The sequence below is a fragment of the Equus quagga genome, chromosome 7 (assembly GCF_021613505.1).
Source record: "Equus quagga isolate Etosha38 chromosome 7, UCLA_HA_Equagga_1.0, whole genome shotgun sequence".
Taxonomy (NCBI): Eukaryota; Metazoa; Chordata; class Mammalia; order Perissodactyla; family Equidae; genus Equus; species Equus quagga.
Genome location: NC_060273.1, coordinates 93,075,608 through 93,089,417, shown reverse-complemented (window position 1 = coordinate 93,089,417; position 13,810 = coordinate 93,075,608). Strand labels below are relative to the sequence as shown.

General features: G+C 37.8%; 1 protein-coding gene across 4 annotated transcripts in view; it reads left to right on the top strand.

Annotated features, from left to right (window-relative positions):
* SNCAIP (synuclein alpha interacting protein) overlaps positions 1 to 13,810 on the top strand; it is a 138,452-nt gene that overhangs the window by 100,614 nt on the left and 24,028 nt on the right. For all 4 annotated transcript variants that reach the window (XM_046665281.1, XM_046665284.1, XM_046665282.1 and 1 more), the window contains exons 5-6: positions 1,247 to 1,426; positions 6,857 to 6,970. In XM_046665281.1, the coding sequence (XP_046521237.1) occupies positions 1,247 to 1,426; positions 6,857 to 6,970 (294 nt within the window). The remainder of the gene's footprint in view (positions 1 to 1,246; positions 1,427 to 6,856; positions 6,971 to 13,810) is intronic.

The following is a 13,810-nucleotide window of genomic DNA, read 5'->3' as shown; positions in this document are numbered from 1 at the left end:
GAGGGTCTTCTGTTTTATCCTGATCGTTATTCAAAAGAGTTGGACGAAAATGTTTGAAAGCATTTGCAGATAGGAGCTTACACTAGAGCTTGATTGCCCTCTGACCCACGTGGAGTTTTTCCTTAGTTCCAGCTCTGCCTGTCTAAGGAGCATGAGGAAGCTTTTCCAAAGACTCTACATGCAGAGTAATATGATGTAATAACAGTCTATTCTGCTTAGGCTCAGAGAGAGCTAAACTGAAATCACACCCCATCTGCCTGCATTGTTCTTTTCTGGCTTCCAGACTTAGATCAAACAGTAGCAAGTGTGGGCTGATACTATGATGTTAATTAAAGTTTCATTCAAGAAAATCATCACATCTTGGCAGTGTGATTCTACTTAGGGTAAAGCCATACATAGATATATACAATGTACTTGGTCTATTATCACAAATCTGATTGTTGCAATAGGATGATATGATTGAACAATTTTACTAAATAAAGTAATAACTTTTTTTCTCCTAAAAATGTCTTCTCCATTTATCTTGGCTCTTCCTCTCTATTTCTTTTTGTTTCTTTCCTTTCATTTGTCCTTCCCATGTTTTCCTATTTCTCAAATGGTAACACCTCTCAGTTTACCCAACAGTCTTTGTCAACCAGTTCATACTCAGAGGACTGAACTTCACTAGAGATGAGAAAAACCAAAGGCCAGGTAGCGTCCAGGTGCCCCCAGGAGTTTTTGTGGGGATGAAAGTGTCTAGAGGTACCACCATGGAAGCACTAGTTGCTGCAGTCATCATGGAGCTGGCAGTCAAAACCACTTCTCCATAGTTCAAGGCAAAGCAGATGGTTGACACAAGTAGTTCATTCACTCAACACGCAACAGGGAATATAACACAGCCTGGTCCTCAGAACTTAAAAGTCGAGTGGAGGAGACAGACAGGGAGGCTGCCAGTTACCATAAATGTCATTGAAGTTGCTTAGAAACCCAGCTTGGAGCCCCCACAAGCTCGCTGACTTATCCCTGTCACCATGGCTTATGGGAAGATAAGTCTCTTGGGCATTTGTGTCCTAAAGCATAGTATAACAAAAAGCATAGTGGAAAATCATTAGAATTAATAGCAAGGAATTCTGACTTACTAGTTCCGCATAGCTACCACGCAAGCTTCTAGCAGCTCATCTCTTCTTCCTGGTGCCCAGAGCAAAACTCCCACAGCATCTCATTCTGATTTATTAACTTAAGTTTTCTACTCTTACTATTTGTACAGCCACACCTAGCTGCTGACAATCTAGACAAAATTCATGATGAAAACGGAAACAATCTCTTACACGTTGCCGCATCGCAGGGACACGCAGAATGTCTGCAGCACCTCACATCTTTGATGGGAGAAGATTGCCTCAGTGAGCGAAATGCCGAGAAGTTGACTCCAGCTGGCCTGGCCATCAAGGTGACTGGTTGGGAGCTGGGCCCTCCACAGCTAAAAGTTGGAGTTCTATTTTTTAAGATTCCTAGTGAGCTAAAGTGTTGGAATGGAGAGAGAGGAGTGACATACCAAGCAAATAGTGAATGAACATATTACATTTAAGAGATTAATTATTTCAGTCCCTAACTGCTTTGAGATTTTGAGACTTCATTCCAATTTATTGTGCAATGAGAGTAAGCTTCAAATAATTTAATAAAGAAAGGAAAATGATCTGTTGTGGTTCTAAGAACCTTTTGTTATTCATGGTGACTGCAATTTGGATTCTTAACCACACCTGGCTCTTTGCAGGACTGTTTCATTTTTTCCTAATGCGAGTATAATGAGCTAGACAAATGAGGAAAAGGTGTATTTTCAGGGATGATAGCACTCAGGAGTATTTCAGGTAATAAAGTGGGCTTCTAATGGATCACACTGGAGGATTAAATGTTTTCAGTATCAGGAGTTGTTTAGAATATCAGTGCAGAGTCTGAGTTTAGCTGTTAGCGCAGTATGCTGTCTGTCAGAAACTATACAAATGAATGCCAACTGGGATAGAGTTAAAACCTAGAAACTGTGACACAGGAAAACATGGTCTTTTATAGCATTGCAGTGAGTGCCTCTGTAAAATCTAACACATCACTAGAAGGTTAGCTATTAAACTAAAATTACTTTTAAGATCTTTGGCAAATAAATGTGGAATTCAGGCAAAGTTAGTAGAAAGCCAGAGTGAAGTTCTGGGAAATAGAATACATTTTGTGCTTCTGCATATGTACTTTGCTTTACATAATAGTCATACCTTCTAAAAGATGAATATTTATAATTTTTATAAATGGAATTATATTGAAATTTACCAGGGGAACTTGCTAGTTAAAGAAATCTACTCGTAAATTCACTAAGGAACATGTTGCATTTTAAAAACAAGCCATTGCTGTCCTACTCCTAGTATATCTTTCATGCAAATATGAATTTTTGTTTCTTTGATCTATTTACTATTCAGTACAGTTGTGTATGTTGAAAAATTGTTTTCTATTTTATTTAATTTTACTCAATGATAGGTATTATTTCAAAGATAGTATAGAAAATAACATTTTTTTATAAAGTAAAAAATCTATGACCCTGGTGAATATAGTTTTCTTTGAGTTGTGAATGATCAATGTCAAATTAAGAGCTGAATTTCAGACAGCCATCATGAAGAAAGAGAAATCAAATATGAAGTCAAAGTTTAGCATAGTTGAGTTTAATAATGTGTACTGTTGACCAGGTACTGTGTTAGGCAATAGAAATGCAAATTTGAATGAGGCATAGTCCCTTTTCTTAAGGAGTGGATAGCCTGGTGGCTATAGCAGGTAAGTTATCAGTAATGCAAGTGCGGGATGGCAAATTCAGGATCTAGTCCTCTGTCAGAGTCCTGTGGGAAGCTAGGGGTTGCATCTGGTCATCAGTGGGCATGTGTTAGTGATGAAGAAAATATTCTTGCAATGCCAATGAATGTTGACATCTGCGTTACCATTTTAGTGTTTATAAAATACTTATAACTTATAATTTATATTAAGTTTTCCTGACTAATGGTAGAATATATATATATTAAATATATTTTAACTGCATAGTTGGATGAAAAAGTGTTTTTCTTAATATTTATGCCTTATGTGCTTGTTTTGATAGATTAAGAATCTTCATGTTTGTCAATGAGTACACACTTCTGGTTATAAGATAATTAAGTTCTGAGTATCTAATGTACAGCATGGCTATTATAGTTAATAATGCTGTATTAGATACTTGAAAGTTACTAAGATAATAGATCTTAAATGTTCTCACCACAGAAAAGGAATGGTAATTATACCATGTGATAAATGTGTTAGCTAATCCTATGGTGGTAAGTATTTTGCAATATATGAGTGTACCAAATCAACACATTGTATACCTTAAATGTACACAATGTTATATGTCAATCAAATCTCAACAAAGCTGTAAAAATAAATTAAAATTTATATAAAAAGCCGAAAAAAAAAAAGAATCTTCAAAGTAGGAAGATATGCAAGAACTTAGTTGTCATTAAGCCAGCCCTGAGTATAAACTCTTTCTACGGTATCTATATTAAGTGTTCATTCATTTTTAAACTCCTCCAGTCAACATAGTATTGCCATCATATAATCAACATGCAAACTTAAACAGCAGATTTTTTTGTTTGTTTTAATGAAGAATACAAATCAAACCCATAAGAACCGTAAGAACTCATATCAAACCTCGAAAGCTTTTATAGATTTGGGGCCTCAGGCTTTTCATGAGTTACTTCTGGACAATGATTTGAGAAATGGAAGTGTTCTTCTTTCCCTTCATTTAATCTAGAATTTACAATGGCAGTAAGTACAAATATTTTATAACAAGTGCCACCCCTTTTGGACATCTGTCCTGATACACGTCCTGCCTCAGACCATGTATTTTGATGGATATTGATACAGTTGAGGGGTCCTAAGAAGTCATCATTCTTCCATTTTAGGACCTTGTTTTGAACACCAGTAACTGGTTGGTGGTGTTTCACCTCATTAAGCATAGTTCTGAGAGCCCTGCTGTCATTAAAGACAAACAAACTTGGTACAAATGGGCAGAAGTTGCTCAGATAATATGGCTTGGCTGACAGGAAGCAGAGATAGGGTATCAAATAAAGATTACCTTAGAAAAGGACCTTTGAAGTCATACCAAGGCTTAAGAACATCTCTCTCCATCTCTCAAACTCCTTAAATAGAACATAATAAATTCTTGCCAGTTACATGCAGAATTTATCAAGTGTTTTCTGGGGCACCCAACACTAGATACTGTGGGAGTTCAGGGCATTATTGAGTGCCCTTTGGGAATAGTTAAGCAAAAGAATTGGAAAGAAAGATTTCTATCAGGTGAGAGCAGTGAGTTTTCTAAAATGAGGCCAGTACAAGAAATTATTTTAGGAGCTAGACAGACTTGGAATGAAACAACCTTAATTCCTTTTTCATACTCATTCAGTCCTTCTGATTAAGATCAAAGATAAAATGTTGGTTTGGTGAGAAAATTACTTCAAACACATGACCTACTGACCTTCCCCTTTAACATACAGTGATTGACCCCAGGTTCAGAGACTTCAGCAGGCAAAAGTCTGCCATAATTTAATAACAGTTTTTGTTTTCTTGGCATTTCTATTTATTGCAAATGATATTGCTTTCAAATTCATAGTTTTTTAAAAATTGTGTTTGTTTAAATGTTGCTTCCCTGAATAACTAAACCTAACAGAATGTTCTACAGCAGAATACACATTCTTCTCAAGGGCACATGGGACATTCTAGATCATATGTTAGTCCGTAAAACAGATTTTAATACATTTAAAAGGATTGAAATACAAAGTATGTCGTTTGACCATAATGGAATGCAATTAGAAATCAGTAACAGAAGGAAATTTGGAATATTCACAAGTATATGGAATTAACACCCTCCAGAATAATCATTCTATCAAAGAAGAAATTGCAAGGAAAATTGGAAAATATTTGGAGGTGAATGAAAATGAAAATGTGAATACCAGCATTTAAGGATGCAGCTAAAGTAGTGCTGAGAGGGAAATCTGTAGCTGTAAATGCTTATGTTAAAAAAAAGAAGAAGAAAGATCTCAAGTCAATAGGCTAAACTTCTACCCTAGGAAACTAGAAAAAGAAAAGCAAACTAAAATTCAAAGTAAGCAGAAGGAAGGAAATTAAAAAATTCAAGTGGAAATAAATGAAATAGAGAATAGGAAAACAATAGAGAAAATCAACCAAGCAACTCCTGGCATGCTCAAATTGAGTAATGTAAGGAAGGTCAATGATGAAGGTTTTATACACAAAAGGAAGGTGGGTGGACCTGAGATGGAGAGAGCTGAATAGGACTGGTTGACTTTTGACCTTTTACTGGTGGAGGAACTGAGCTGGCCAGTGGCAACCCCTTAATAAGGAGCCAGGAGCAGAGGGGACCTCAAAATCACTCTCCTTTCCTGGTCTCCTGCCACCACTCTCCATTAACCAAACCCAGCCAGAATCCAAGGGGCAAAGGGGCCAGTCCATAATGATCAGCCTCCCTTGGCAGCAAGGAGGGCAGAGAAGGGAGAAGATGTATCTGAATGGGGCATCAGGGAGCTATTCAGCACACACCTGATCATGCTAGATACCCCAAATGGAGAGAATAGACTCTGCATGTGAATAGTTGGGAGTTAACTGCTTGAAATTCCATAGGAGTAAATGAAGAATGAGGAGATCACTTCCTCTGTCTTGTTTTTACAATAGGCTTCCCTGACTCTATGCATGCAGTAGCTCTTTTCTTCTGTGCTAAGGTCCCACACTGTGCAGACCAGGAAGACAGTTGAAGGTCTCATTTGTCTTATGGAGTTATTGTGAGGCTCTAAGAGAGCATTCAAACAGTATAAGGTCACAAGTATTGTGTTCTTAGTAAGCTGACATGCTTTCTCTCATTTGATCTTCACAGTAACTTTATGAGGTAGTTACTTCTATCCTTGCTGTTTCACAGATGAGAAAATTGAGTATCAGAGAGGTAAGTTAACTTGTTCAAAATCTGGTAACCAAGTGGTGGATTACAGATTTAAATCCATTCGGAAGTCCGGGTCTTACTCACTAGGTTATATAGGTCATAACTGCCTTCCTGGTTTGCACAGTGTGGGATTGCAGCACACGAGAAAAGAGCTCCTGGGGGCGTGGAGTCAGGGAAGCCTATTATAAAAACAAATCAGAAGCTTCAGCGAAGGTAGCATCTGAGCCAGTATAACAGGATTATTTTCTCTTTATTTTGGAATCCTAACATTCAACTTCTCAAGGGAAAAAGCTTATTCTGAGAGTTAATGGATAAACAAATTGTGGTATGTTCATATGATGGAATACTTCTCAGCAATAAAAAGGAATAAACTATTGAGTCAAGCAATAGAGAAGGCCACATGCAAAAGAGTACATACTCTATTCTGTGGTGATAGAAATCATATCAGTGCTTGCCTGGGGCAGAGGTGGCAGGGATGAGAGCAAAGGAGTACTAGAAGTTTTGGGGGGTGACGGAAATATTCTATGTCTTGATTGGAGTTGTAGTTACAAGACAGTATAATATATTTGTCAAAATTTATCAAACTGTATACTTAAAAAGGATATATTTTATAGTATTCAAATTATACCTCAATAAAGTGATTTTAAAATAACTGATTAAAACTATGAAAACCTATTTAAGCAAAAATTCTGCTTTTGATTTAAAGCCAAAACCACAAATCAGAACTATAATAGGTGATATATTTATATTGTAAATAAATTAAGCCAGATATAAAAGCCAAAATTCATGTGATGTCTTCCCTTGATAAAATTACCATCTATGAGGTATTTTTCAAAGCTGAATTACCTTGAATTTCTTTCTTTTCAAATCTAGAATGGTCAGTTGGAGTGTGTACGCTGGATGGTGAGTGAAACGGAAGCCATTGCAGAATTGAGTTGTTCTAAGGATTTTCCAAGCCTTATTCACTACGCAGGTTGCTTTGGCCAGGTATGAAGAATTTTTAATTATCAGATTTATAACCAATCATATTCACTGAAGTTTTTGTGTGTGTATGTGAGGAAGATTCACCCTGACCTAACATCCATTGCCAATCCACTTTTTTTGCTTGAGTAGGATTAGCCCTGAGCTAACATTTGTGCCAATCTTCCTCTACGTTGTATGTGGATGCCTCCACAGCATGGCTGAGGAGTGGAGTAGGTCTGCACCCGGGATCTGAACCTGTGAACCCTGGGCCTCTGAAGCAGAGCGCATGGAACTTTAACCACTTGGCCATGAAGCCGGCCCCTCGTTGAAATATTTTTTAATGAAAAAATGTTTTAAACAACATAAATATTTCATAGGAAGATATTAGATAAATAATGAAGCTACATCCATATGATAGAATTTACAAGAAACTGTTCATTATATAATAAGTTAAATGTGTGATACAAAACTGTTCCTGTTAGGGGCCGGCCCAGTGGTACAACAGTTAAGTTCACACATTCTGCTTCAGCGGTGCAGACATGGCACTGCTTGGCAAGCCATGCTGTGGCAGGCGTCCCACATTAAAGTAGAGGAAGATGGGCATGGATGCTAGCTCAGGACCAGTCTTCCTCAGCAAAAAGAGGAGGATTGGTGGCAGATGTTAGCTCAGGGCTAATCTTCCTCAAAAAAATAAATAAATAAATAAATAAATAAATAAAACTGTTCCTGTAATTTGGTACCAGATTTGAATTTTGGAGAAAGAGAAATAGGTAATGACTAGAAAAAAATGTCACAACATGTTTATAGTGGCTATCACTAAGAATGGAATTACAAGTGGCTTATATATTCCTTTTGTATTTTTCAATATTTCTCAAATTTTCTACAATGAACATATTGAACTTCTGTCAAAAATAAAAATGATAAATTGCTTGAACCCCAAATTAAGAAAAAAATCTTTAGTAAGACATTAATCAAGGAAGTCTCCCTCTATTAAAGATGAGTAGGCACGCTAACTAGATCGGTCTCAGTTACAACCAATTTCTATGTTAGGAAATGCCAGTGTGAGTCACTGATGTACGCAGATCACAATCCAGTGTGTGGAGTAAAAAAATCATCACTAACTCCCTTTGAGAGGGATGAGTATAAATTATCTTTAAAAAAAATTGAAACCACAAAATGCCAATCTCAGTCTGAAAAAAAATAAAGTCAGCACTATATTAAAATTTGTTTGTGGCAAAGAAAATTGCTTCTCATGCATATAACCGTATCCCCTTTGGCTTCATAAACTTTCCCAGTGGCAGTAAATTGTGGTATTGTCAACAAGAGATTATGCTTTTTCAAGCATGACAATCTCAAGTTCAAAAAATAGAGTTGGAGAATATTACCACAGTGGTTCTTTAGCAGGAGTCATGTTAGGTGATAGTTTTTTTGTACAGTGGTAACTTCGATTAATATATATATTAATACATGCTGTTTTCTACATGTGCCAGCCACCATGCCATTGGATTTTGTGTACATCATCTGACTTGTTCCTTAAAGCAACCTTATTAGATCCTGTTGTTTTTATCCTCATTCTATAGATGAGGAGACTGAAGAAAGTTAAGTGACTTGCACATTGTCTAATGGCCAGTAAGAGCAAAGGCTGGATCTCAACTCAGGTCCTCTGACTTCAAGGCCAGATTCTGTTTGGTCTCTATCTGTCTAGATAATTTGTATAGCTTGTTTACAGTGGCATTCATATAGCTGAAGACGACTTTTTACAATTTTATCTAACACATTGTGATATGTAGAGTACCTTAACAGCTCATTGAAGAAGTGAATACCTATACTAAATTTGTGAAATGAAGAAAGGAACAGGAAGAACATTTAAAATTTGTAAAAGCCACTGTCTTTGAAAAGATTACTCCGTTTTCTTTGTGCATTGTACTTATGAGCCTCAGCCATGGTGGCCCACAAACAAATATAATAGTTAATCAGGATTTGCAGAGGATGCTCCTTTTTGCTTATCCTAGCAAAGGAGAGAATAGAATTTTCAAATGACCAAAGGAATTTAATCATTTGATGACTTTCATAAATCATTTTCAGTATAAAATGGAATTTTATTTATTCTCAAGTTGTCTGAATAATTGTTTCATGTCTCTGATTTCATTTGCTTATATAAAGCCTAATGAGGAATTTTAGATATCCATGGAAAGGCTGCCTGCGCTTTTGGTAGAGCTTGCCAAAGAAAAGGAGGAATGGATTGCATTGCTGTTCTGAGACTCTAAGTAAATAACTGGGCATCCGGCATTCTTTGTCTTGGGAAATGTTGCTTATATGTGCCAGTTTCTTTATTCAACTATCACAGCAGGTTTCTCATAATTTTGAAGCTATTAGGACAGAACAAAAGAAAATTCCCTTTCTAGGACTGGTTGGGTGATAGTGTGGCTTACTTGGCTGGACTAGAGAAAAATATGGAAATGAGTGACCTATGTGAGGAGCTGTGTCAAACATTTGTTTCATGCTAGTATCAGTCTTCAGATTGTTGTTTCAAGCTGATAAGCATTTTTCATGACCTGAAGTACAGCTTTGAGCAGAGTAGTCCAGCACTGCCCTTAGGAGAGCATTCCTACCCAAGTGGAAAATGGAGAAGCCCATTAGAACTGCGAATTCTGTCCAGCCATCCTACATCCGCCACAGCCACTTATGTAACAGATAACCTGTGGAGATGCTGAACTTGGAACCATTACAAGGCTAATATTTTCACAAGGAAGACTGTTATTGAACAGTTTTCTAATGGATTCAGCACATGCAAGTTTTTCTACATCAAGCAGGCACTTGAGTGTGTTCTGGTTTTGTTTCTTCAGTAAATACTTCTGGAAATGATAGTACAGTGGAAAATTCCTCTCTTGGTTTATTTTAGTTGCACTCTGCCCCTCATATAGATTCTTAAAGAATAGGCTCCATTTGACTCCCTACTTGTATCCTTTTTCCTGTAAAAATTACCTTGAAAGACTCCAGTACCACAGAGTAGCCAGCAGTTTTTAGTGGTCTCCTGGAGTGACAGATCTTTGGGTGAAAAGAATTGATTTTCCTCATCTTGACACATGAAGTCTCAGAGGGTGCAATTATTTCATTGCCTGATCATACCTAACAGAACTAGCCAGAGGGAGCGTGAAGGGGAAAGCCCTGGGGAGACTCAAGGAAGAAGCAGAAAGTGTCCTCCGATAGGCTTGCTTTGCTGTCCCTTGAGAGAGTTGTTGCTGGTGAAACAATTGAGACAGAATTGTCTCAAGCCAAAGCTACCACCTGTGTAACTTGGCCTGTTTTATTCGAGCTTGAAGGTTCAAACGGTCTTGTCCAGGCTTCCAGCAAAGCTCTTGGCCTCGGCTGCTTGGGGGCTTCGGCCTGTTCTGCCTTGGTCATTGGCTCAGTGGGCTCTGTGTTACTTTCAGCTTCAAACCTAGGACCATTTTGTTTATGAATCCTTCATGTGACTTTTGGTCAGGAGATTCTGCTACAAAAACAACCTCCATCATAGCATTGAGCATTTACCAAGAGTACCTTTGCCTACACTGTCTTGTTCATTCCCCATTTTAAATATCTACCCTGTTACAGACCAAAAAAAAAAAAAGGCACTTTTTGAAAAAAGAAAATGCTCAACAATTCTTACCAATGGTCATGCACAGCGATAGGCATGCTGGTGAGGGGGATGCTTCCACAGGTTGCATGTTATTGTTTTTCCACAGTTGACTTTAAAAGGGGGAACTATTCTATGGACTATATTGTTTCACTGTCATGGGATAGAATTTAGTAAACAACACTGAAAGTGCCGCAAATAGAAAAATCTTTGATTAGCATTGAGCATGCATCTGCTCTCTAAGGACTGATCTTTGAAAAAGCATAACCAACAAAGCTCCACAAACCCACAGACTGATGAGCAGTTAACTGTGATTTCTGTGACCCAAAGGGTGCAAGAAGAGCGTGTCCTTTACAGAGGCAGGGGTCACGGGGCATTGTACAGTTGTGGATATTCATACTTAGAAAACAGAGTCGTGGAGAACATTGGCTCCTGAGTGAGGCTGTCTGGGTTTAAATCCTGGCCCTACCGTTTACCAACTCAGTGGCTTTGGATACGTTTATTTTTTTAAAAAAGAAAAGGTCTCCCCGGACCTCATCTTTAAAATGGAGATAATGGGACCTTCCTCACAGGGTTGTTCAGAGGACTAAATGAGAAAAGCCACGTGAGGTGTTGCCTGTTGCTGACACATAGTAGACACTAGATAAATGTTTGCTTTTATAATTGTTGTATATCTTCCAATTTATTATTTTTTACTGCTATCAATATTATTTAGTTTTTTTACTTCACTATAAGTAAAGTATAAGAGAAACCTGGCAAAGAATTATTTAGGCCTTAACCTATTTAATCAATTCTTAGATGTACTTTTTTTTCACATTTTACTATCTCTGGATTCTACATTCATTGTACAATAAATGACGTTATGAAATTATTGCTGACCATTTTTAACATTTTAATATCTCAAAAAATGGAATGGATCTTATAACTGATAGCATGTTGGATTTGATGATCTGTGATGGCAGACAAAGCTGCCTCCTTTGGAACTTATGGTTGTAGAGATTTTACTAATACCAGTCATAAATCTGTTGCATACTTTTCAATTACATTTTTTCTTATACTTCGTCCAGCAAATCTCATAAATTATATGTATTAATTGCCTCTTTAAACAAATTAGATTGCCTTAAGAACACACAACATAGACCATTAAAACAGGTTACCAAAAGAGCAGAAAATCCTCAGAAGAGGAAACTGGGATATGAAGGAAGTTTTCAGTCAATAGATGAAAGCTGAATGGATAGATGATTGTGTGAGTGGATGGATGGAATGTGAGTTAGAGAGGCATTCTGGGAAACAGAAATAATACGGAAGAGCCTCTCCATCCATATGACTGAATTGGATATTTTCTGAAAGCAATATTTATGGGAAAATGAACATCTGAAGTTACATTCTTCCTTTAACATCTCCTCCCTGACACACACACACACACACACACACACACAAACACAAACACACAATCACACTGAGAGAGAGAGTGCACTAAATGTCTAAGAGGGGAGGTGGACACCGTTGCATATATAATAAACATATGCATTTGTAAGTGCCTTTTTAGTTGGAGAAAATAGCTTCATTTATCTGTTCTCCTTACTAGATATTTTTCAAGTCACTGTTTAAATTGGACAGTGATCTCTCCTGGCATGTTCTCCAGAATCAGAGCAGAAAGCAGCATTTCTCTGAGAGTGGATGCTAAATATGCTTTTACCAAAACCAGGGCATTCTAGCCATCTCCATGTCCATTTCAGAAATCCTAAATGTTGGTTATTAGACCAGGTGTATAGTCAGCCAGTCCCTTTTGGTAGTTCTTCTCTGCACAATCTCATAGGGGAGATTTTTGTTTCCATATATCTCAGTGGACAGGCTAGTTGCATAGCTTCTTATTAAAGTAAAGTGTCCACTGCAGAACACAAAACTGAATTTGAGGCGCTGGGCAAAGACCTGTCTTGTTCTGAGCAATAGAATAAAGGTTCTTTATGTAAGTCTTGCATATTGAATTGGGTAAGGTCTTTAATTGGAAGGAAGAAAGAGTTATCCATGCCATCAGAGGAAAAGAAGACAGGTCACTTAAACAATGTGGACTTAACCTGACTTGGAGAGCGATCAGGAGCCAAGGCAACTCCTGTCTCACGCAGACCTTGTCCTGCTCTCCCAGATTACCAAGCCCCTGCAAAGTCCAGGTCTCTAGATTCTTCCCCAGAACTCTACAAGGGGAAAATTGTCAGTCTTATGAAACTCAGTATTCCATTTCCTACAATGCCATTACTAAAAGTCAAAACACTGTGAATTATAGTAAAAGGCGTTTTCTGCACATGTGTAGTAGACATATCCACTATAATATTTAATTAGATCTGAAAAATATGAAAATATGCCTGACAAGAAGGTACATAGAAAATATTTCTAAATCTCTTAAACTCCTCTGAACTTTACTTGCGGAAGAAAGAAACTGCTGGAATATCAGAGTATATACAGTTGCCTTCTTCAGTTTTCTGATTTGTAAAATACGGGTGTTTAAATTGGATGATTCCCTAAAATGTCTCCCACTCTGCAATTTTAAGTTTCCATGATTTAATATCATGGATCAAGCCAAGTCACCACAAGCTTGAGAATGACCCACTGAAGATGGCAGGGCTGTTCTTGTCGCTGGTAGAGGCACAGCAACCTGCCCTCTTGATGTTTCGGTGTCGTTGCCATTGACTTTAAACCAGTTTGTTATGTTCTTTGTCCTGAGATACATCTGCTCTCCCAGATCTTTTAAGGAGTGGAGATCACATGGTGTAATCATCTGTCTCCAAATAAAAGTAATTCAGTTTTTTCCCCTACCTAACTAGGAAAAACAAAGAAGTTGTTGTATCTTAAGGATATGAAACATCACCTGCTGTGGTCCAAATAGCCCCAACTTTCTCCAAGTTTGCCTCTGGAGAAGAGGATTAAGCTCATCAGCATCTCCTTACACAGATTCTAACTCCCAGCCCTGGCTGCCAGGCTCTGCTCCACCTCATTCTCCGAGGGTGTTGTGCGTTTCACTTCTCCAAAGTCTGTCTGCTTTTGCAGCTCACACTCACTCTGCTTTCCCTTGGTGTATTCTCCATAAATTGTGCGCATCAATTACATTTTCCCCTTCTTACTCTTTGGGGGTCTTAATCCCTGCTTGCTCGTGTGGAAAAAGTATGGAGCAAATGTTCAGTCTGTCCCTGATGTCACAGATGCCTCCATAAACAGTGCCCTGTTCCCTATATGAGCAGTGAAACATT